General features: G+C 38.4%; 1 protein-coding gene across 1 annotated transcript in view; it reads left to right on the forward strand.

Annotated features, from left to right (window-relative positions):
• opn7b (opsin 7, group member b) overlaps positions 1–15,235 on the forward strand; it is a 36,282-nt gene extending 21,047 nt beyond the window's left edge. The window contains exons 4-5 of the mRNA XM_007239428.3: positions 11,116–11,450; positions 14,185–15,235. Coding sequence (XP_007239490.3) covers positions 11,116–11,450; positions 14,185–14,682 — 833 coding nt within the window. The 3' untranslated portion in view covers positions 14,683–15,235. The remainder of the gene's footprint in view (positions 1–11,115; positions 11,451–14,184) is intronic.
• The last annotated feature ends 7,220 nt before the right edge of the window (positions 15,236–22,455 follow it).

Consider the following 22,455-nt stretch of genomic DNA (forward strand, 5'->3'; position numbering starts at 1 on the left):
TTTTTATTGGCTGTAAGCTTCATAATCATCAACAATAAAAGAAACAAAAACGCTTAAAATAGATTACTCTGTGTTTAATACATCTATATAATATAATGCAGTGTCAAGATTTGCACCGCAGCAAAATTTCCTGTGGTTTATTGGTGCACATTTTAGTGCGTTTAGGTTTATGCCTGCAAATGCTCCAAATAAACACACTAATCATCTGAACTACAGGTGTGAAAACGCTCTTTTATACTCAGCTACAGTTGTGATCAAATTTATTCAACCCCCACTGAAATAAAGTGTTTTGGCCAGTTTGACATTGATTTTGATCATTTCAGTCATCTTATTTACAATTATATCAAAGAGGCACTTATAAATTAGACAAATATAACATAATATTTATGATGGAATAACCACAAATGTCTTTTCTGTGCTCACATCATTATCAGTTTTATTCAACCCCCTAGTGACATTATTTTTTTAGTACTTAGTACAACATCCTTTTCCAGTTATGACAGCTTTCAAGCGTGAAGCATATCTTGACACAAGTGTCTTGCAGCGACCTATGGGTATCTTAGCCCATTCTTCATTGGCAAAAGCCTCCAGTTCAGTCACATTCTTAGGCTTGCGCACTGCAACTGCCTTCTTTAGGTCCCACCAGAGGTTCTCAATTGGATTTAAGTCTGGTGATTGCGATGGCCACTCTAGAATGTTCCAGCCTTTCATGTTCAACCATGCTCTAGTGGACTTGGATGTGTGCTTCGGATCATTGTCCTGTTGGAAGGTCCAACGTCTCCCAAGCCGCAGGTTTGTGACTGACTCCATCACATTTTCCTCCAAGATCTCCTCGTACTGAAGGGAATTCATGGTACCCTGCACACGTTGAAGCTTTCCTGTTCCATTAGAAGCAAAACAGCCCCAAAGCATAATTGACCCCCCGCCATGCTTCACAGTAGGCAAGGTGTTCTTTTGTTCATAAGCCTGGTTCTTCCTCCTCCAAACATAGCGCTGGTCCATTGTCCCAAACAGTTCTAATTTAGTTTCATCTGACCACAGTACACTGGCCCAAAACCTTTGTGGCTTGTCCACATGACTTTTGGCATACTGCAGTCGACTTTTCTTGTTCTTTGGAGTCAGCAAGGGGGTGCGCCTGGGAGTTCTGGCATGGAGGTCTTCGATATGCAGTGCGCGCCTTATTGTCTGAGCTGAAACTTCAGTGCCCACATCTGACAGGTCTTTTTTCAGTTCCTTAGCAGTCTTAGCAGTTTTTCTCCACATTACGCTTCAGGTAGCGCACAGCAGTCGCGGTCAGGATCTTCTTTCTGCCACGACCAGGTAACGTTTCCACTGTGCCCTTTAACTTCAACTTGCGAATGATACTTCCGATAGTGTCTCTTGGAATATTTAACAACTTCGCAATCTTTTTATATCCATTGCCATTCTTGTGAAGAGCAATAACCTCTTCTCTTGTCTTCTGGGACCATTCTCTTGTCTTCACCATGCTTGTAAACACACCAGTAGATGTCTAGAAGGAGCTGAGTATCACAGTCCTTTTAAATCTGCCTAATTGGTGCTTATCATGCTTGATTGCTGCTCGTTGACATCCACAGGTGTTTTCAATACCTGATTGAAAACACTGGAATGAACCTCTGTTCTTAGGAGTGGTAGTCGTAAAGGGGTTGAATAATTGTGTCAATGAAGAAATCACAAATAGGCCATTTAATACTTTATGACAAAAACAACTGATGCTATCTTAGTTGCATTTAGTTCTTTAACAAGTCCTTGTAAGATTTCATTATGAACACAATTACAAATGTGCACTGAATTCCATAAAACCCTTCACAGCATTGGGGGTTGAATAAATTTGATCACAACTGTAACTAAGCTCTAATTCAGAAATCCTTACAACCAAGCAAAAATGTTTATAATAAAGTAAAAATAATCCTCTAACCAATTCATCATGCATTCTTTATTCCAGCGCCCCACGTTACGGCTTTACCTACCCTCAAACATACAAGTATATACTAGTATTATATTTAGCACCACTAATATAAATTAAGAGACCACTATTTTAAGAGTTCAGAAATCAATATTTGGTGGAATAACCCTGGTTTTTAATCACAGTTAAAATCATGCATCTTGGCATCATGTTCTCCTCCACGAGTCTTACACACTGCTTTTGGATAACTTTATGCTGCTTTACTCCTGGTGCAAAAAAAATCAAGCAGTTCAGCTTGATTTGATGGCTTGTGATCATCCACCTCACAACGGCAAAATCTGGACACTGTATTATCAATGTAACTGTAACTCTAGAGCATTAATAATCAGTAAGTTATACATGAAGATAACTGATTATAATCACAGCAGCCCTGTAGCAGATCAAGAGAGAAAAATGCTCCTTTCCCTCTAAGCTTCTTGTCTTATTGCACACAAAAATAGTTCGCTTGAATTACAGAAATCGTGAGCATGAAATAAAGAAATTGTGAGCATTAACTGCTATATCGTTCTTTCGATTTAATTATTTTTTTATCCACAGCCCTTCCTGGGCTCCATACTTTACACAGCCCTCAGTGAAGTCATTCCCATGCCAATATTGAGTTAGATAACACCACTCTCGCTGTGAGATGAGTGTCCTTGGACAAATAACAAGTTTCATGAATGAAAAGAGTGAGTAAAATCTATTTCTGACACTTGAATTGCAACACTGAATACCTTTTCATCTGACGCTGACAGATATTACACACATCCTGTACTTTCATATTTCTTACAGGAACATTCCAGCGATTTGACAGCCACTGTTTGATATGTATATATATATCGTCTCATGAATAGGTGTGAAACCACATCATTTCATTCAACTGGCCGAGCATAGCGAATCAGCATTCAGCTCTGAGAGAATCTTCTGATCTCAGACTGGTCTATAATACAGTATACAGCTCTAAGAAAATTAGAGAGCACTTAAAAACGACGAGTTTCTCAGATTTTACCAAATTAAAACCCTCTGAAATAAAATCAAGAGCAAGACAGATGATCACAAGCCATCAAACCACCAAACTGAACTGCTTGGATTTTTGCACCAGGAGTAAAGCAGCATAAAGTTATCCAAAAGCAGTGTGTAAGACTGGTGGAGGAGAACATGGTGCCAAGATGCATAAAAACTGTGATTAAAAAACAGGGTTATTCCACCAAATATTGATTTCTGAACTCTTAAAACATTATGAATATGATTTTCTTTTTCTTTTTTTTTTGCATTATTTGAGGTCTGAAAGCTCTGAATCTATTATTTTGTTATTTCAGACATTTCTCATTTTCTGCAAATAAATGCTCTAAATGACAATATTTATATTAGAAGTTTGATAGAAATGTTGTCCGTAGTTTATAGTTCATGTTCATTTTACTCAAACATAAACCTATAAATAGTAAAATTAGAGAAACTGATTCAGAAACTGAAACAGAAACTTTTTTCCAGAGCTGTACTATAATGTAGATATTTAAAAATAATTCTGCATGGTTTAGCAGACATTTGGAATTATGGAACTACTAATGGAACTATGACCTAAAGATCACCCGTTTGAATCCCAAGTCCTGCTGCTTTGCCCTCAGCAGCCGGAGTCTGAGAACACAAATAATTGGCGATGCTCTGTTCCCTCATCACTCCTTGGCAAGGGGGTATGCAGCGTATGCGACGCATAGGGGCGCTGCACTAGAGGGGGCGCCAAATCAAAGCCCCAAATAAATTTGCGGAGTGCGGTGGGAAAGTAATGACAGAACGCACCCCCCCCCCCCCCCCCGCTGCTTTAAAAGAGCATCGACCCCCCCGCTAAAGATTTAAAACAGCATCTACCCCTCCCCCCCGCTTACGATTTAAGAGACCTTTCCCCCCCGCTGACGATTTTAAAACACATCTCCCCCCCGCTGATTTTACAAGTGCATCTAACCCCCATCCCCCCGACGATTTTAACACACATCTCCCCCCCCGATGATTTTAAAAGCGCATCCCCCCCGCTGACGATTTTAACATGCATCTCCCCCCCCGATGATTTTAAAAGCGCATCCCCCCCGCTGACGATTTTAACACACATCTCCCCCCCCCGATGATTTTAAAAGCGCATCCCCCCCGCTGACGATTTTAACATGCATCTCCCCCCTGATGATTTTAAAAGCGCATCAACCTCTCACCCCCCCGACGATTTTAACATGCATCTCCCCCCTGATGATTTTAAAAGCGCATCCCCCCCGCTGACGATTTTAACATGCATCTCCCCCCTGATGATTTTAAAAGCGCATCCCCCCCGCTGACGATTTTATAACGCATCAACCTCTCACCCCCCCCGACGATTTTAAAACGCATCTACCCCCCACCCCCCCTGATGATTTTAACACGCATCCCACCCCCCGCTGACGATTTTATAACGCATCAACCTCTCACCCCCCCGACGATTTTAACATGCATCTCCCCCCCCTGATGATTTTAAAAGCGCATCTCCCCCCGCTGACGATTTTAAAACGCATCAACCTCTCACCCCCCCCCGACGATTTTAAAACGCATCTACCCGCCACCCCCCTGACGATTTTAACATGCATCTCCCCCCCCTGATGATTTTAAAAGCGCATCCCACCCCCCTGCTGACGATTTTAAAACGCATCAACCCCCCCTGACGATTTTAACATGCATCTCCCCCCCCTGATGATTGTAAAAACGCATTAACCTCTCACCCCCCCCGACGATTTTAAAACGCATCTACCCCCCACCCCCCCTGACAATTTTAACATGCATCTCTCCCCTGATGATTTTAAAAGCGCATCTCCCCCCCGCTGACGATTTTAATACGCATCCCACCCCCCCGCTGACGATTTTAAAACGCATCAACCTCTCACCCCCCCGACGATTTTAAAACGCATCAACCTCTCACCCCCCCCGACGATTTTAAAACGCATCAACCTCTCCCGCTGACGATTTTAAAACTCGTAATCATGTGTGAGTTTTGGGCATAACGTGAAATAAACCAGCTTATCTCTTGCTCATAATTCCCTTTAAGAGTCATGTGCGCTCTGACTTTGGTGCATTGCTATTTTAATGGCGCAGCTACCTGGATGTGTCCAACATTTTTCAGCACAAGAAACGAACATGCTCGTTCTCGCCTTCTCGCCTTTATTTTGTTTAGTATTCTGTTTGTTGCTAATGTAAAAGTTGGGTTTGTGCGCGCCTGTGTTGCCAAGATAACAATGAACGTCAGACTGCTGACGTCTGTCATGTTGTGTTTAGTCAGTTGAGCACCTGTTTTTCCATTGCCAAGATAGCAATATGTCATAAATGTACCTGAACCAGCCATCAAATATACTTCTTTTTAATTGTGCCCCACGTTTGTTTTATCTCGAAATGCAAAGAAAACAAGTTCATATTCATAAAGTTTTAAGAGTTCAGAAATCAATATTTGGTGGAATAACCCTGGTTTTTAATCACAGTTTTTTTCATGCATCTTGACAACATGTTCTCCTCCACCAGTCTTACACACTGCTTTTGGATATTTATTTTTAAAACTCAAATACAGATCTGAAAAAAATGAAGAGAGCACTTCAGTTTCTGAATCCGTTTCTCTGATTTTGCCATTTTTAGGTTTATGTTTGAGTAAAATGAACATTGTTGTTTTATTCTATAAACTACAGACAACATTTCTCCCAAATTACAAATAAAAATAGTAATTTATTTGCAGAAAATGAGAAATGGCTGAAATAACAAAACAGATGCAGAGCTTTGAGACCTCAAATAATAATAATAATAAAAAAAATCATATTCATTAAGGTTTAAGAGTCCAGAAATCAATATTTGGTGGAATAACCCTGGTTGGTTTTTAATCACAGTTAAAATCATGCATCTTGGCATCATGTTCTCCTCCACCAGTCTTACACACTGCTTTTGGATAACTTTATGCTGCTTTACTCCTGTTGCAAAAATTCAAGCAGTTCAGTTTGGTGGTTTGATGGCTTGTGATCATCCATCTTCCTCTTGATTATATTCCAGAGGTTTTTAATTTGGTAAAATCAAAGAAACTCATCACTTTTAAAGTGATCTCCAGAGCTGTATAATGGCATTTTACATTTCTTACTTTATCTTACTTTATTTAATTTACATTTAATTATCCACTGTAAAAACTTGCGTCTTTAGAAGAAAATTGTTGTGATTCTTCTTAGGAATAGATTTGTGCCTATGGAAGCAGAATACATTTTCTTTATAGCATTTCGTAGGACGATGTGAGGCATGCCTGTTTTTAAAAGAGTGAGGTTATAATGCTGTAACTCATGGCCACAGATGGACGCATCATATCTAAAGCAGAAGCTTCCAGCAATCAAATCCAGCTGCATAATTTGCACTAATAATTCTAATCTTTTTATCAGCCCAGCCGGGAGCGAGTCGTGCGCGAGGCAGATCTTTCTCTCGCTTCACATGATCTTGATCTTGAGCCATCGCCTCTGAACCTCCAGCCCTGCAGAGAGACGATAATTACATCCTATAAAATTGAAAATAAAAACAGTTTGAGGTCCAGTTCAGTGTGAAGACGGAGGAAAGAGGGGTTGTGTAACACTGCGGATCTCACGGCCTCCCGGCTGAGCTAAGCTCCGCAGAACGGGACCATATCTTTCTCCTCGCAAAACGTGATTAACTCTGGGCTGAGGCTCACGCTGGGGGTCGTAACATATCTAAATATATGCAGAAAATACACGCGAGTGTTTGAATATATGTAACGGAGTTAAAAAGACTCGGAAAACAACTATATAAAATTAAATTCATTCTTACAAAATTATTATAATTATATTAACCTTTACAAAAGAGAACAAAAGAGACTCTTCTTATATTTTACACTCCTGTTGGAGGTTAGTTGACGTGTTTTAAAAGTAAAAAGGTCATTATTTTTCTGGGCTTTTATTTTGAACTACAATTCCCCTAAAAAAGCAGAGAGGTTTTAAGCAAATATAAGTATTTTTAAGACAACTTCCTAGTAAAATGAGGTTTATAACAGTTCTAGCCACACTTCTGTGTATTTTTAACAGGTATTGAAGCATACTTTGTCTAATAATTAATTATTTCTGCCCCTGTTGGAGGTTGGTTGATGTGTTTTAACAGTAAAAAGGTAAATATTTTTCTGGGCTTTTATTTTGAACTACAATTCCCCTAACAAAGCAGTGCTGTTTTTTTAGTATTTTTAAGTATTTTTAAGACAACTTACTGGCAAAATGAGGTTTTATATCAGTTCTAGCCACACTTCTGCATATTTGTAGCAGGTATTGAAGCATACTTTGTCTAATAATTAATTATTTCTGCCCCTGTTGGAGGTTGATGTGTTTTAACAGTAAAAAGGTAAATATTTTTCTGGGCTTTTATTTTGAACTACAATTCCCTGCAGTGCAGGAAGTAAGCAGAGCCGAGGAGCTCCGTAAAAAGTGCTGTTTTAAGCTCTTACTGGCAAAATGAGGTTTTATATCAGTTTAAGTCACACTTCTGTGTATTATTAACTGGTATTAAGGCATATTTTTGTCTAATAATTAATTATTTCTGCTCCGGTCTGGTTATCAGCTCTGAATTACAGCCGTTTTGGTGCCAAAACACTAAATTTTAGAGAATGAGCCTGAACATGTAGCTCATGTGCTGTATTTTCTTTTGTTTCATATTTTATAGATGTATATATGTAAAATGTAGTTGCAGACGCTTAATAGATAAATAGATAGATAGATAGATAGATAGATAGATAGATAGATAGATAGATAGATAGATAGATAGATAGATAGAGTATAATAATAATATAATAATAATGGGCTGGGATTATTTTTTTGTTGTGTATGGTCAGGTATGTTGTGGTTATATTTATTTAATCAAGGTAAATGTTAATGTAAAAGAAAAAATCTCTCTAAAAAAATCTTTCTCTAAAAAGAGAGAAAAAAATGTTTTTCGTCTGACTATAAAAAAAAAACTATACGATCACATGTAACTGATATTAAGCTGCATATTTTATTTAAATGCCTTATTTTATTTTATTTTATTTTATTTTTTGTATTTAGTGATTTTTTTATACTGGTTGTATGTATGTATTAGGGCTGCAACTAATGATTATATTTTGGTATTCGAATAATCTGGCGATTATTTTTTCGATTAGTCAATTTATTTTTATTTATGCCATCGCTAAAAACGATAGAAACAGCAGAACATGAGATTTAAATGCCATTTAAATGTCTGAATGTTTTTTAAATGTGGAAAGTAATGATATTTAGTGATTAAATATGTAATCTGTTGTGTTTGGGCACTTTTGGAGACATCTGTCCCCAGCACTTTGTTAACGATTAGTCGACAATGAAATTTGTAGTCGACAAATTGAAATAATCGACATTATCGATTATATCGACTAATCGTTGCAGCCCTAGTATGTTAAGCACTTCAGAGGAGCTTGAATGCAGCACAGGAGATGTATATGCAGTTGCAGAAGCTAAATAATCAGTTAGGATTATTTTTGTTGTATATATGTTCAAAATAAAGACCAGAGGAGAGAAAGAAAGAGACAGCCTGCCTCTCCGGGTCTTCTTAACCTCACCACATGGTTTAATAAGTATACTAGGGCAGCAGACGAGCCGCCACATATATCACACCTACTTAAACCTGCACCACATGAAGGAGCTGCAGGAGTGGGCGAGTCGGTGGAGCCGGCGGGAGCAGCGAGAAATCGGAAATGAGATGCAGACGGTTTTCTTCCGTCCCAGAAGCTTTTGGAGAGCAGGGCCGAGCCTTTGAAGTGTTTGAAGCTTTTCCTGGTAGCGGGACAAGCTCACACACAGTCTGCTCATTAGAAGCTCTGTCTCAAACAAGAGTGGCTTCCTGAGTTACTGAGAGCAAAAAAAAAAAGAGAGAAGATGAGTCACGAGTGCATGTGGCAATTTGTTGAATAAATTTGTTTTATATACAAGCGGATTTTACTCTATAGCATGCTGTTGGCGTTGACAGTAGATAGAAACAGGGAAGCACCAGCAACAGCAAGGATCTGGGAAACCTATATGAACCACAGAGAGGAGGAGATGACTTATTGCCGACATGCACAGAGTGATCCAACAATCAGGGAGCAAATTGTGCCAGCACCATTGGCAGACGGCTGCATTTCACATAACTACATGTACAAAAATCAGTAAAACAACTGTCTGTAAAGGTCTTATTCCATCGTCTTTTCATTCCTTTTAAAATGTCTAGTTGTAGAAGCTCCGTCTCCAACATGAGTGGCTTCCTGAGTTACTGATTGCAAAAACAAAAAAAAGACAGTGAGTCACGAGTGCATGTGGCAATTTGTTGAATAAATTTGTTTTATATACAAGCGGATTTTACTCTATAGCATGCTGTTGGCGTTGACAGTAGATAGAAACAGGGAAGCACCAGCAACAGCAAGGATCTGGGAAACCTATATGAACCACAGAGAGGAGGAGATGACTTATTGCCGACATGCACAGAGTGACCCAACAATCAGGGAGCAAATTGTGCCAGCACCATTGGCAGACGGCTGCATTTCACAGAACTACATGTACAAAAATCAGTAAAAGAACTGTCTGTAAAGGTCTTATTCCATCGTCTTTTCATTCCTTTTAAAATGTCTAGTTGTAGAAGCTCCGTCTCCAACATGAGTGGCTTCCTGAGTTACTGATTGCAAAAACAAAAAAAAGACAGTGAGTCACGAGTGCATGTGGCAATTTGTTGACTAAATTTGTTTTACATACAGAATAGGATAGGCGGATATTACCATAGCATGCTGTTGGCGTTGACAGTAGATAGAAACAGGGCAGCACCAGCAAGATACAGGATTTGAGAAACCTATATGAACCACAGAGAGGGGAAGCTGATGTATTGCCGACATGCAGAGTAACCCAACAATCAGGGAGCAAATAGTGCCATCACTATTGGCAGACGGCCGCATGATACAGGACTGCATGCACAAAAATCAGTAAAACAAGTGACTGTAAAAGTCTCATTCCATCGTATTTTCATTCCTTTTAAAATGTGTAGTTGTGGAAGCTCCCTCTCCAACATGAGTGGCTTCCTGAGTTACTGATGGCAAAAAAAAAAAAAAAATAGACGATGAGTAACTAGTGCATGTGGCAATTTGTTGACTAAATTTGTTTTAAATACAGTATAGGATAGGCGGATATTACCATAGCATGCTGTTGGCGTTGACAGTTGATAGAAACAGGGAAGCACCAGCAACATGAAGGATCTAGGAAACCTAAATGAACCACAAAGAGGGAAAGCTGATGTATTGCCGACATGCACAGAGTGACCCAACAATCAGGGAGCAAATCGTGCCAGCACCATTGGCAGACGGCTGCATGATGCAGGACTACATGCACAAAAATCAGTAAAACAACTGTCTGTAAAGGTCTTATTTCATCGTCTTTTCATTCCTTTAAAAAAAAACAATGAGTAACGAGTGCATGTGGCAATTTGTTGACTAAATTTGTTTTAAATACAGTATAGGATAGACGGATATTACCATAGCATGCTGTTGGCGTTGACAGTAGATAGAAACAGGGAAGCACCAGCAAGATGAAGGATTTGAGAAACCTATATGAACCACAGAGAAGGGAAGCTGATTTATTGCCGACATGCACAGAGTAACCCAACAATCAGGGAGCAAATAGTGCCAGCACCATTGGCAGACGGCTGCATGATGCAGGACTACATGCACAAAAATCAGTAAAACAAGTGACTGTGAAAGTCGTATTCCATTGTCTTTTCATTCCTTTTAAAAATGTCTAGTTGTGGAAGCTCCATCTCCAACATAAGTGGCTTCCTGAGTTACTGATGGCTTTGACAGTAGATAGAAACAGGGAAGCACCAGCAACAGGAAGGATCTGGGAAACCTGTATGAACCACAGAGAGGGGAAGCTGATGGATTGCCCACATGCACAGAGTGACCCAACAATCAGGGAGCAATGATGCCATCCATCAGTTATCCTGCTAGTGCCAGCACCATTGGCAGACGGCTGCATGATGCAGGACTACATGCACACAAACCATTAAAACAACTGACTTTAATACCTTGTCAGCATCACCAAAGATAATAATTAATATAATAATTGCATGTTTTTTTTTTCTCTCTGCAGGTAATAAGTTCTCGTCGTCTCATGCTCTGCTGTTGGTGGTGGGGGTCTGGTGTTACTCGGCGGTGTTTGCGGTGGGTCCTCTGTCGGGCTGGGGGCAGTACGGCTCTGAACCGTACGGCACGGCCTGCTGTATCGACTGGTACGCTCCCCACCACAGCCTGACCGCCATGTCCTACATCATCTGCCTGTTCTTCTTCTGCTACATCGTGCCCTGCACCATCATCTTCTTCTCCTACGCCTTCATCCTGATGACGGTGCGAGGGTCCCGGCAGGCGGTGCAGCAGCACGTCTCCCCCCAGAACAAAATAGTCAACGCTCAAACTCTCATCGTCAAGGTGAAAATATTATTAAATAATTCTTCTTCTGACTCGTCTTCTTATCTTGTCGTCTCTGGCTGTGAGCCTCAGACAGACCGTGTTCCCAATCAGTGTTTCCAGCTGAGTCTAATCCTTTGTGTTTACTGGTTTCGTATTAGTGATGCTGGTTTAATTTACAGCTTTTGTCTTTTTGTTTGTTTTCTTACTTTAATCAAATCAGCCGTAACATTAAATCTGATGTCCGTAAGTTTTGGGATTTGGGGAGAGAGAGAGCACGCTCAGTCAGAAACCATTGCTCTACCAGCCACTGTGCATTTGTAGCCAAGAAGATGAATGAGCCAAAGGGCCCAAATTTAACGATCTATAGTGCACTAGTAATTTGCGCTTTGCGCAGCTGGATTTAGAGCCATGTCCTGTGTCTTTGCTATTGTAAGGGAGCGAAAAATACGCCTTGCGCAGCTCCAATGGCGCAAAGGGTGTGTTTTAATTCCCTTAATTATTCATGGGTGTGTTTTGGGCGTAACGTGAAATAAACCAATCAGTGTGTCTGTATCCATCCCCTTTAAGAGGCAGCTGCGCTCTGTCTTCTGTTCATTCCGCGCCTGCGGTCTTTTTTGAGGCTGAACCAGATTTTCGTTAATTAATTAATATATTTAATATTTTTATAAATTTGCCCTGGTGATAAGAAACGAAAGCTAACATATAGCTTTATATTTCTGTGTATTTTAAACGTTTTAAGTTTTATATAATTGACGGACAACAACAGAGGCCAGGGTGACAATGTGCTTTATTTTTCATATATATATAAAAAAATAATAATAATAAAATTGAATTTTTAGTTAAATAATAGCGAAGTGAAATAAAAAAATATGTTTAGTCGATTTGTCCATTATGTTTATTTTTAATTTCTAAAACTCCAGCATTTGAGTGAGAATAAGCATCTGATAAAATTCTCAAACAGCAGAATGCCTGTCTGCTGAAATTAAGCTACAGTTATTAAGTGTGCGTACTGAACATAAATATAAGTCCTTATAACTGTCATGCAGATTTTTAAGTATATTTTATTTTTAGAGTTAATTGCTAAAGGCTCTGGGTAAGTTTTTTTTTTATTATTGTGGTAAAGAAGTGATGGTATGGGTTTTTTTGGAGCGCAGGGCGCAGGGTGATCTGATTCAGCTCTGGTTGCGCGACTGACCATTGAATTTCGACGTCCTTTCACAGGATAAATCGCGCAACGAGTTTTTCCGCCGCCAAGATAGAAACACGCCAGACATTTACCTGAACACACGTCCTTTCCAAACCACCACGCCCATAAGCGTTAATATATTCCAGAAGTTCATTGCTATTTTAAGGACGCGTGCGCAAGGCGTAAAAATAGACTTTTGACCGGGTATACGATGGCAACGCAACACGCTACACACCTTGCGCAGGGTGTACGATAGGGACCAAAGAGTTAAAAAGTGGTGAGAGTTGTAGCCCAAAAAACGAGCAAAAGAGTCTAAAAACAGTGAGAGTGTTCAGTTGTAGCACAGAAAACGAGCCAAAGAGTCTAAAAGCAGCGAGAGTGATCAGTTGTAGCTCAGAAAACATCTCTCTCTGATCAACTCGTATTTCTGAGGATTTTCTTTTTTACTAGCTACTGCAGACAATGAAGGCTGAAGAACAGTTTTATGTGCAGCATCGTATACAACTCAGAGAGACCTACTGTATTTCACAAGGAACAAGAAAGCAGAATAAAAGTGGATTTTAGCAGAATGAGACCTTGCTTGATTAACCCTTTGAACTCTAGGCTGTTTCTGTGTGTTTTTTCTCCGTTTTTGTTTTCAGTTCCTCTTTCAGGTCTTATAACACAGTAATTATATCAGACAAACACATGCCCTGATCTCTTTTACTCCAGAAGACATACGGCTGCTTAAAATATATAATCATTTAAAAGGAAGCAGAATTGTTATATTTTCCTGGAACTGATCATGTTTTGCTCAAAATTTTACCAAGCGCCTGTTTTTTTTTTTAAATGTATAGATTTTAAATATATTCACACCCAAGATATCTTTTCAAAAAAGGGTTAGACTAGAGTGTTTATGAGTTGAAAGCATAAGAATATTTAATGATATATAGTTCATTACATGGCTTATTAATTATTACTTTGATAAAATACATGGAGAAACAGCATCAGGCGGATTTATTTTTTCTTGATATTCAATAATCACACCTCTAGGATACATGTAGATACTAAAAACCTGACACTCAGAGCAGCCTATGCCTTTCAGTATTTTAATCAGGAAACACAAAGAAAACTATATATAAAAATGTAAACTGCAAAACAAGTACTACTAGTAAAAATGTGCAAACTATATAAAGTAGTGCGCACACCATACCTAGTTTTAGTTTGAGTAAAGCAGGTAGTTTCTTTTGAGTCTTTATTTACTGATATTATTTGGTTTGAAACATCATATAAATATGTTTGAAGCACTAAAGGTAAATAATATTGGTTGGGGAAGGAGATTTTTCACTTTTTTAGGTGTTTTTCTCAATGGGTTTCTTTTAGATTTAGCTTTACTGCACTGGGATGTGATCACTATTTTTAAGAAATAGTGAAAGAGTAAGTTCCGCCCTTTCTAACCATATATAGATTATGTTTATGTGTGAAGGGATTCCTGAGTAATTAAGCTGAGAACCTAAGGGTTAAGTAAGGAGTTTGATCTCTGCTCCACGTCTTGATGCTTCTTTCTACTGTTTCTTCCACCCCCAGCTCTCTGTGGCAGTGTGTATCGGCTTCCTGGTGGCGTGGAGTCCGTACGCCGCCATCTCCATGTGGGCGGCCTTCGTCAACCCGGACATGGTTCCTCCAGTGGCGTTCGCGTTCGCCGCCATTTTCGCCAAGTCCTCCACACTCTACAACCCAATGGTCTACCTGGGCTTCAAGCCCAACTTCCGCAAGTCCCTGTGCAGGGACGCCGCCAAGTGCAGGACGATGATGTGCCCGTGCGTTTGCCAACCAGAGCCGACGCGGAAAAGCGCGTGCCACCCTACGCAGCACGGAAACGAGGAGTGCGACTCTACGCGGCTTTCCAACGGACTTCACGAAAGCCACCAGGCCTGCAGGCACTGTCCGGACGGGAAGAAAGGTAATAAAGGTCACTGCTCGGACGCCACGCCTCAAAGAACGGTACTGATGCTCACCGGATCCACACACAGCGAGGTGGCGGTCAGCCAGCTGTCCAATGAGATGCAGAGTGACTTCCTTTAGAAAGAGGGAATTTGAACAATTTGTTGGGGGGGGGGGTTGACTTGGAAAGAACACAAAAATGGGGACGTCTTGAAGGAAAAGTCGTCCAACCAACAGTATACGCCTCTTCCACCTTCATGGATTGCATGGATTGGAAGAAATAAGCCTCAAATACTTTGATACTGCCAAATATTATAGTAAAAAACAAAAAAATGAACAAAACCCAAGACTTTTGGGACTTCAGGATTTTGACCTGTTACATGGTGTTGTCTGGTGAGAATGACTGACTATTTAAAAGGTAATGGTAAAAGCGTTTGGTGTGATGGTTAATGGCACTGGTTACCTTGGATCAAGCATGCAAACCTACAGTATAAACCTACATAACGATGCATAAAGTATAACAACAGGACCAACGCATCAACAGGAAGTTCCTGGGCCACGAAACACTAAACGAAACTCTGTGAAAAGCTCTGACTGCCCTTCCAACGAGCTTTGGGAGTTTCTCCACCTGTTCCACATGTTCTTTCCAGTCTACTGATGCACTCAGAAGGTCAATTTCTCAGAGTCACACATGGCAACACCATCACTCACAACTCAAGGAATCACCTAGATGCTAATGAATGCTTCTAGTTATTTATTTAAGTAAAAAAAAAAAAAAAAGTATAAAAATAAATCATATCGACAAACTCCAAAGGGCACATCACATGGTTTATTAAGTATTTTAAGAAGTAGAGAACATAATTTCTTTATTTATGGTCATTTCTATTCTTAAGAATGGGTTCTTTGTTCAACGCATTACAAGAAGAACCACTTTTGGTTGAACATCAAAGATAACATTTCCTCCACATAATATTTATCTTGAGTAAACCATTAAATATCTGTTAAGATTTACAGTATGCCCACTAATGGTTTTTAAATGGTTCTACACTGTGAAAGAATGGGTTATTTAATTAAGGGTATCATCACCTACAAAAGGTTTTCCACATTACAGAAAAACAAATCAGGGTTCTTGGTTTAAAGCCCATTAAAATGTTGTTCACACCCACAAATCTCTCTTTCAAACATGGTTTCAAACAAAGCTAGTTCTTCTATGCATTGTACAAAGAACCCTTTGCAGAACTGGGAATATTGCAGAATTAAAATATAATACAATATAATATTCTCAGTGATGATTAAAAGTAATATAAACCAAATGCCCATTTTTATTTATTCAGTATTTGAAATACAGTATTAAAATATAAATGTGAACAAAATATACATATATGTATGTACACACACAAATAGTCTGTCCACCTTATTAAAACCATCTCCTTGTTTTTAAACTCCCGGGTCATCAGCTATACTGATCACATGACCACCAGAGAGCAGCTATTATTATTTATTTATTTATTTATTTACTATCTGCTGGAGTTTTAAAACACCACAATGTCGCTGTTTGTAATAAATCAGGTTAAACTGCACCTGAACAGCCACCTCATACACCACCACCATGCTTATCACTGCTAATCACTGCAGTGCTGAGAATAAATGATCCACCACCCAAATAACCATAGTGATTAAAAAAATGTAGATTAAAGTATATTAAGCATTATAGTGCTATAGTGCACTAAATTGTTCTTGTAGCCACATTATTATTAATCAGTATATTTAAAGAGTGCTAAAATGGAATAACGTCCACAGTTAATCCTGTTAGATGTGGTTTACACTTTAATTGTAAAAATAATAGTACAAAAGTCGTACTTAACTGTACTAAAATGGGAACTATTTAAAATATACTTAAATAACATTTAAACGTTTCAACTATTTCATGTATGTAACCCCATATTTTAAATATGCTTACAGTAAAATTATAATACATTTAATAATGAATATTACAACTGTATCACTCTTATTATTATACACCAGGTTTATTAGAAATATACTAAGAATTAATGTGAAATATATGTGATCTATTCACATTAGTACAAATATATATACCTGTCTTTTTTAAGTAGCATACTTCTGGTATACTTTGTTGGGTTTAAAAATATATTTTAATATACTGTACTACAATTTTTAGCGTGTAACAAATTGACTTAATTTTTTTATTTTTTTTATTTTTTATCAAATTAGTAACTAATTTAATTTAATTTCTAATAAGTTACATGATACATTGCACTTTAAGTAAACTACTGTAACATCTGTTTTTAACATACATTGCTAAAGATGTACAAAAGTATATTGGGAAATATGTATTTTAGAAGTATATATAATTACATTAAACTAAAAGTGTACTTCATAGTAGTATATTTATTTAAGATACACTGTATTGAAGTTTTTAAAACGCATGATCAACGTTTACTTTCAAAAATTTAAATGAAAGCATAATATTAATGTACTTTTAATATATTTTAAGTACATAATATATATATTTACAGCAAACTTAGACATATTTCAATATGTTTAAGTACAATAATAGTTTTTATAATAATTTAATGAAAGCATAATATTAATGTGCTTTTAATATATTTTAAGTACATAATATATATATTTACAGCAAACTTAGACATTTCTCAATATGTTTAAGTACAATAATAGCTGTTCTCTGGTGGTTTTTCTATCCTGTGGGGTTCTGAACATTGAAGAAACAAGGAGAATGCAGTTTTAATGAAGTGGCCAATCAGTTAATACCTTTTGCACAGTAAGTTTATTACAGTTATGCAACTTTTCACACCACAGTAAAACCATTCTAAAATTGTCATTCTAGTAATTGGATTTATCATATTAAAAGCCCTGATTCAGAACATTTCAGTGGTGATTGTGCAGAATCATCTATTTTCACCGTCCTTCTCTTTCTACAGCTATGCATTACAAGTGCAGGGAGAGGAAGGATGCGGGATGAATTATTGAAGGATGTGGTCTAGTGAGACCAAGCTTAGGGACTTCTCCAACCAAGCCTCAAATCTAAGATTTATGTTCTATATTTAATATTCTTGTACAGTGTCATGGTTTACCGCTTGGTCAGCAGACTGTGAATGTTACTGAAACAATACTGGTTCCATTGCCAAATAAATGTATGATTTAATTTCTTATCTACACTCATTGACAAAAAAATAACGCAAAAAGAAGTCGATGGATTTAGAGCACAATAATGTATTGTGGTGACGGACAGTTCTGGTGGAAACAGGAGAGTTGAGGTGCACATTGAATTCTGCGTGATTTGATCAGCCGTGGTTTTATGTTTTTTGGATACAATCCGGGTTAGCACCCGAACATCCCTTTCAGACAGCTTCCTCTTACAGCGTCCACAGTTAATCCTGTTGGATGTGGTTGGTCCTTCTTGGTGGTATCTCGCTGACATTACCCTGGATACCGTGGCTCTTGATGCATCACAAAGACTTGCTGTCTTGGTCACAGATGCGCCAGCAAGACGTGCACCAACAATTTGTCCTCTTTTGAACTCTGGTATGTCACCCATAATGTTGTGTGCATTGCAATATTTACAGCAAAACCTTGATAAGGTTAACCTGATAATTGAACCTTCACACTCTGCTCTTACTGCTGCAATATGCAATTAATGAAGATTGGCCACCAGGCTGCTTTTGCAGTGCAGATATTTCCAGTTACAGCTGAATTCACGCTTTTAATCCCAGAAAAACTACACTCTTATTTACCTTTTAAACGACATTTAAATGCCTGATTATAGGGCTGATTACTGTTGTTTTCTGTTTTCCTCGGGTTTTGAGTTGAACTTAGAGCTGATTGGTCTGGATGCGAGACAGCGCCAAGTGGGGGCGGGGCTGGTGATGTCATGAGCCCTGCATTGTTTAATATCTTGATATACTGCATATCGGCGAAAAAAGAACATTTGCAATGTAATTTTTTTACTAAGTTGTATATCATCGCTGTCCAATGAAAGTCACTTTTCTCCAAAACAGCAACTTTACAGGAGAGAGAAAAAACCTTGTAAACCTTCAATGGAAGTCAATGTAATAAGAGTTTATTTCAGGTAATTTTGAAGAGTTTCTATTGGTTCGTTAATCAAGAAATTTTAGCACAGCGTAACGAACAGTTTCTCTGTTTAAATTATGTAATAAATTAAAAATCGACAAAAATGGAGATAAGTATATTTCATAGGACAGCGGCGATGTATAGCTGATATAAAGCATTTTTCTTCAGCAGGATAATGCTCACCCACATACAGCAAGGGTTTGAAAGCATCATAGATGCATGTCTAGAAGTCAGCGATCTCTCACCAAGAGGTGCACTACCCAAAAGTGCAATAGAGCAGCTTGGGAAGCACTTTTAAAAACACTTTCTAGTAGCAAGAGCCAGTGTCTAATCAGACTATTAACTTGTTATCAACAAATCTTCCTGAGATATGACTATACAATGAGTTTTGCGTTATTTTTTGGCGTTATTTTTTGTCAGTGAGTGTATTTCACATTTCTGAGAACTCAGAGAAATCATCTTTGTCTCACTGTGTATATAGAATATTTATTTTTTTATTAAAGACATGAAATATGATGAAATTATGAAAACTGACCACAGATCAGCAGTTTTCACACTACAAAGTCTCTACACATGTCACTTATATATGTTTATCAATTTTCAATTTTAATAAGAGCTCAAAATTAGAACACATTCAAATTGTTCTTAGGTAAAACCGTGAAAATCGAACCCATTCGAGCATTAGATGCAGTCAGATTTCTTGGTGTCTTCATTTCACCCGAGGGTGCTGCTGTACTGTGTTTCAACCCAGAACTTACAGAGCTTCACTGATCCCACGGACTTCAAAGCGTCCAGTATGTCAGCTTGTTTCTGATTCTGTTACATGTGTGTCAGACGTCTGGGGTTCAAGACTGAGCTCAAAAATTCATCAGTGCTCTGCTGCTCAAAGCAAAATACAATATTCTACTCTATATTTACAGTATAGTAGCAGGAGATTAAAACCCTACTATCACATGATGCCCTCAGGCCGACTTCCACACATTTGATTAGGCAGCAGTTAGACCGTAGGGCCGGTCTAGAGCTGTAGAACTAAGGGGCAAATCTGACATCCCAACAGTCAGACGTTCATTGCTATCTTGGCAAGAGAGGCGCACAAACCCAACTTTTACATCAACAATAAACAGAATACTAAATAAAATATAACATTGCTGTTCCCGTTACTGACCTGCTAGTTAATGTTCAGGCTGGTAGCAGCGTTGTTAAAATATATTTCATAATTTATTTCAAGTTACGCCCAAAAACACACCCATGATTAATTCATTAAAGAGTATTGTGCATTTAGAGCATCTCAAGGTGTACTTTTCTTACTGTTACGATAGCAAAGCCGCACTGACACGCCCTAAAGACTTGCCTATAGATCGGGGTTCAAGGCTGAGCTCAAAAATTCATCAGTGCTCTGCTGCTCGAAGCAAAATACAATATTCTACTCAATATTTACAGTATAGTAGCAGGAGATTAAAACCCTACAATCACATGATGCCCTCAGGCTGATTTCCATACATTTGATTAGGCAGCAGTTAGACTGTAGGGCCGGTCCAGAGCTGTAGAACTAAGGGGCAAATCTGATATCCCAACAGACAGACGTTTATTGCTATCTTGGCAACATAGGCACATTGCACCTAAAATACCATAAAATAACATTGCTGTTCCTGTAAATGAAGGAGCTGGTGTCTCTTCACAGCATCAATGAACAGCTCAGTTTCAGGTAGCTGCGTTGTTAAAATAGCAATCTGCCAAAGTCAGAGCGCACCTAATTCTTAAAGAGAATAACAAGTGACACGATGATTAGTTTATTTCGAGTTACGCCCAAAAAACGTCCATAATTAATTAAGAGTATTGGGCGTTTAGAGTCTCACAAGGTGTACTTTTCCCGTTGTTACGATAGCAAAGACACACTGATGTGCCCTAAAGACTTGCTTACAGATCGGGCCCCATGTCGAAGCCCGAGAGTCACTCTTTATCATTAAATTCCGACGAGAACAGCGCCCGATTTGACCGGTGTTCTGTCAAGTTGTGCTACCTTGTCAAACCAAGCTTGCCAAGTGTTTATTTAAGGTCTTGGTAAAACGCAGAAGAGATCCAATTTAAACCTACAGTTACTTACCCAAGATAGCTAATGCTAACTAGATCTGTAACTAGCCTGTGAGCAATCCTGAGCTGAGCTGGGCGAGTTCAACCATGAAGCCACTGGTCGATGTCGACACTCTAACGTCTCTCTGATAAACTCGTATTTCTGAGGCTGTTCTTTTTTTACCAGCTACTGCAGACAGTGGAGGCTGAAGAACAGTTTCATATGCAGCATCATATACTGTACAATCCGAGAGATCTATAGTATTATACAAAAAAACAAGAAAAAGTGGATTTTAGCAGAAAGAGACCTTTAAGAAAAACTCCCTTTACTCAAAATGTACTTCAGTGCAGTCAGTTAAATCACTGTTATGCTTGAGTTCTGGGTTTAAAGGGCAGTAAAAAAAAAAACAACACCCCGGGGTAAGAGCATGCTGCCCGGCAGTGCACATGTTTTTCATTCAGTCCCTCGAACGAAATTTATCTGATCAAACTGCTCTTATAAAAGACCTTTATTCAGAAAGCTCTCAGAAACAACGAAACCCTCATATAATCAAAAATGCTCATACTTGTTTTTTTTTCTTGTTATGGTTTAAATAAAAAAAATACACAGAAATTACACAACTATAGATATAAAACTAAGTGCAATCACACCCTGTTTAAACTGTATCTGCTGTTTAATGGATTTTATTTTTTTATTTAATGTTTTTTTATTGTTTTAAAATGTTCTGTAGATTAATTGTAGATTAAAGTCATGCAAACTACGAATCAAAACATATGCAATTATTAAGCGGAAAAAAGTGTTAAACAAACCAGAATATGTTTTATATATTTTTTATTCTTAGATTAACAGTGTTGAACATCTCTGCTGGATTTTCTCAGTCAGTTTTATGAGGTAGAGCCACCTGGAATTCAGGCTTTCAGTTAACAGCTGTGCTGAACTCGACAAGAATTGAATTGTGATTTGAATTTCTTGCCTCTTAATAAAGTGTTTGAGAGCATCAGTTAAAGTAAAGTAGTGAAGAGGTAGAGTTACAGGTATACAGTGAATAGTGAATATTTGAGTAATGTTCGAATCCAGATTATGAGAAGCAACAACTACTCAACTAAATAAAGAATAAAAAAATGACCTCAAGAAGAAATGAAGGTCAGTCAAATTTCAAAAATGATATGATGAAACTGGCACTCATCAGGAAAATTACCTTAGAAAAGGAAGATTAGGAGTTATCAGCCTCAGAAACTGAAAAAGAAAGTTCATCATTAGCAGCTCCCCAGATAAGAGCTCCTTAATGATTCTTCACAGAGTATTTCATATTTTGGTTTGTTTAATACTTTTTTTAAGTTACTACATGATTCCTTATGTGTTCCTTCATAATCTGATAGATCACTTCACTATTCTTTTACTATGTAGGAAAATTTAACAGTACAGGGGTTGGACAATGAAACTGAAACACCTGGTTTTAGAGCACAATAATTGATTGTGGTGACGGACAGTTCTGGTGGAAACAGGAGAGTTGAGGTGCACATTGAATTCTGCGTGATTTGATCAGCTGTGGTTTTATGTTTTTTGGATACAATCCGGGTTAGCACCCGAACATCCCTTTCAGACAGCTTCCTCTTACAGCGTCCACAGTTAATCCTGTTGGATGTGGTTGGTTCTTCTTGGTGGTGTGCTGACATTACCCTGGATACCGTGGCTCTTGATGCATCACAAAGACTTGCTGTCTTGGTCACAGA

Source organism: Astyanax mexicanus, chromosome 13 (assembly GCF_023375975.1).
Source record: "Astyanax mexicanus isolate ESR-SI-001 chromosome 13, AstMex3_surface, whole genome shotgun sequence".
Taxonomy (NCBI): Eukaryota; Metazoa; Chordata; class Actinopteri; order Characiformes; family Acestrorhamphidae; genus Astyanax; species Astyanax mexicanus.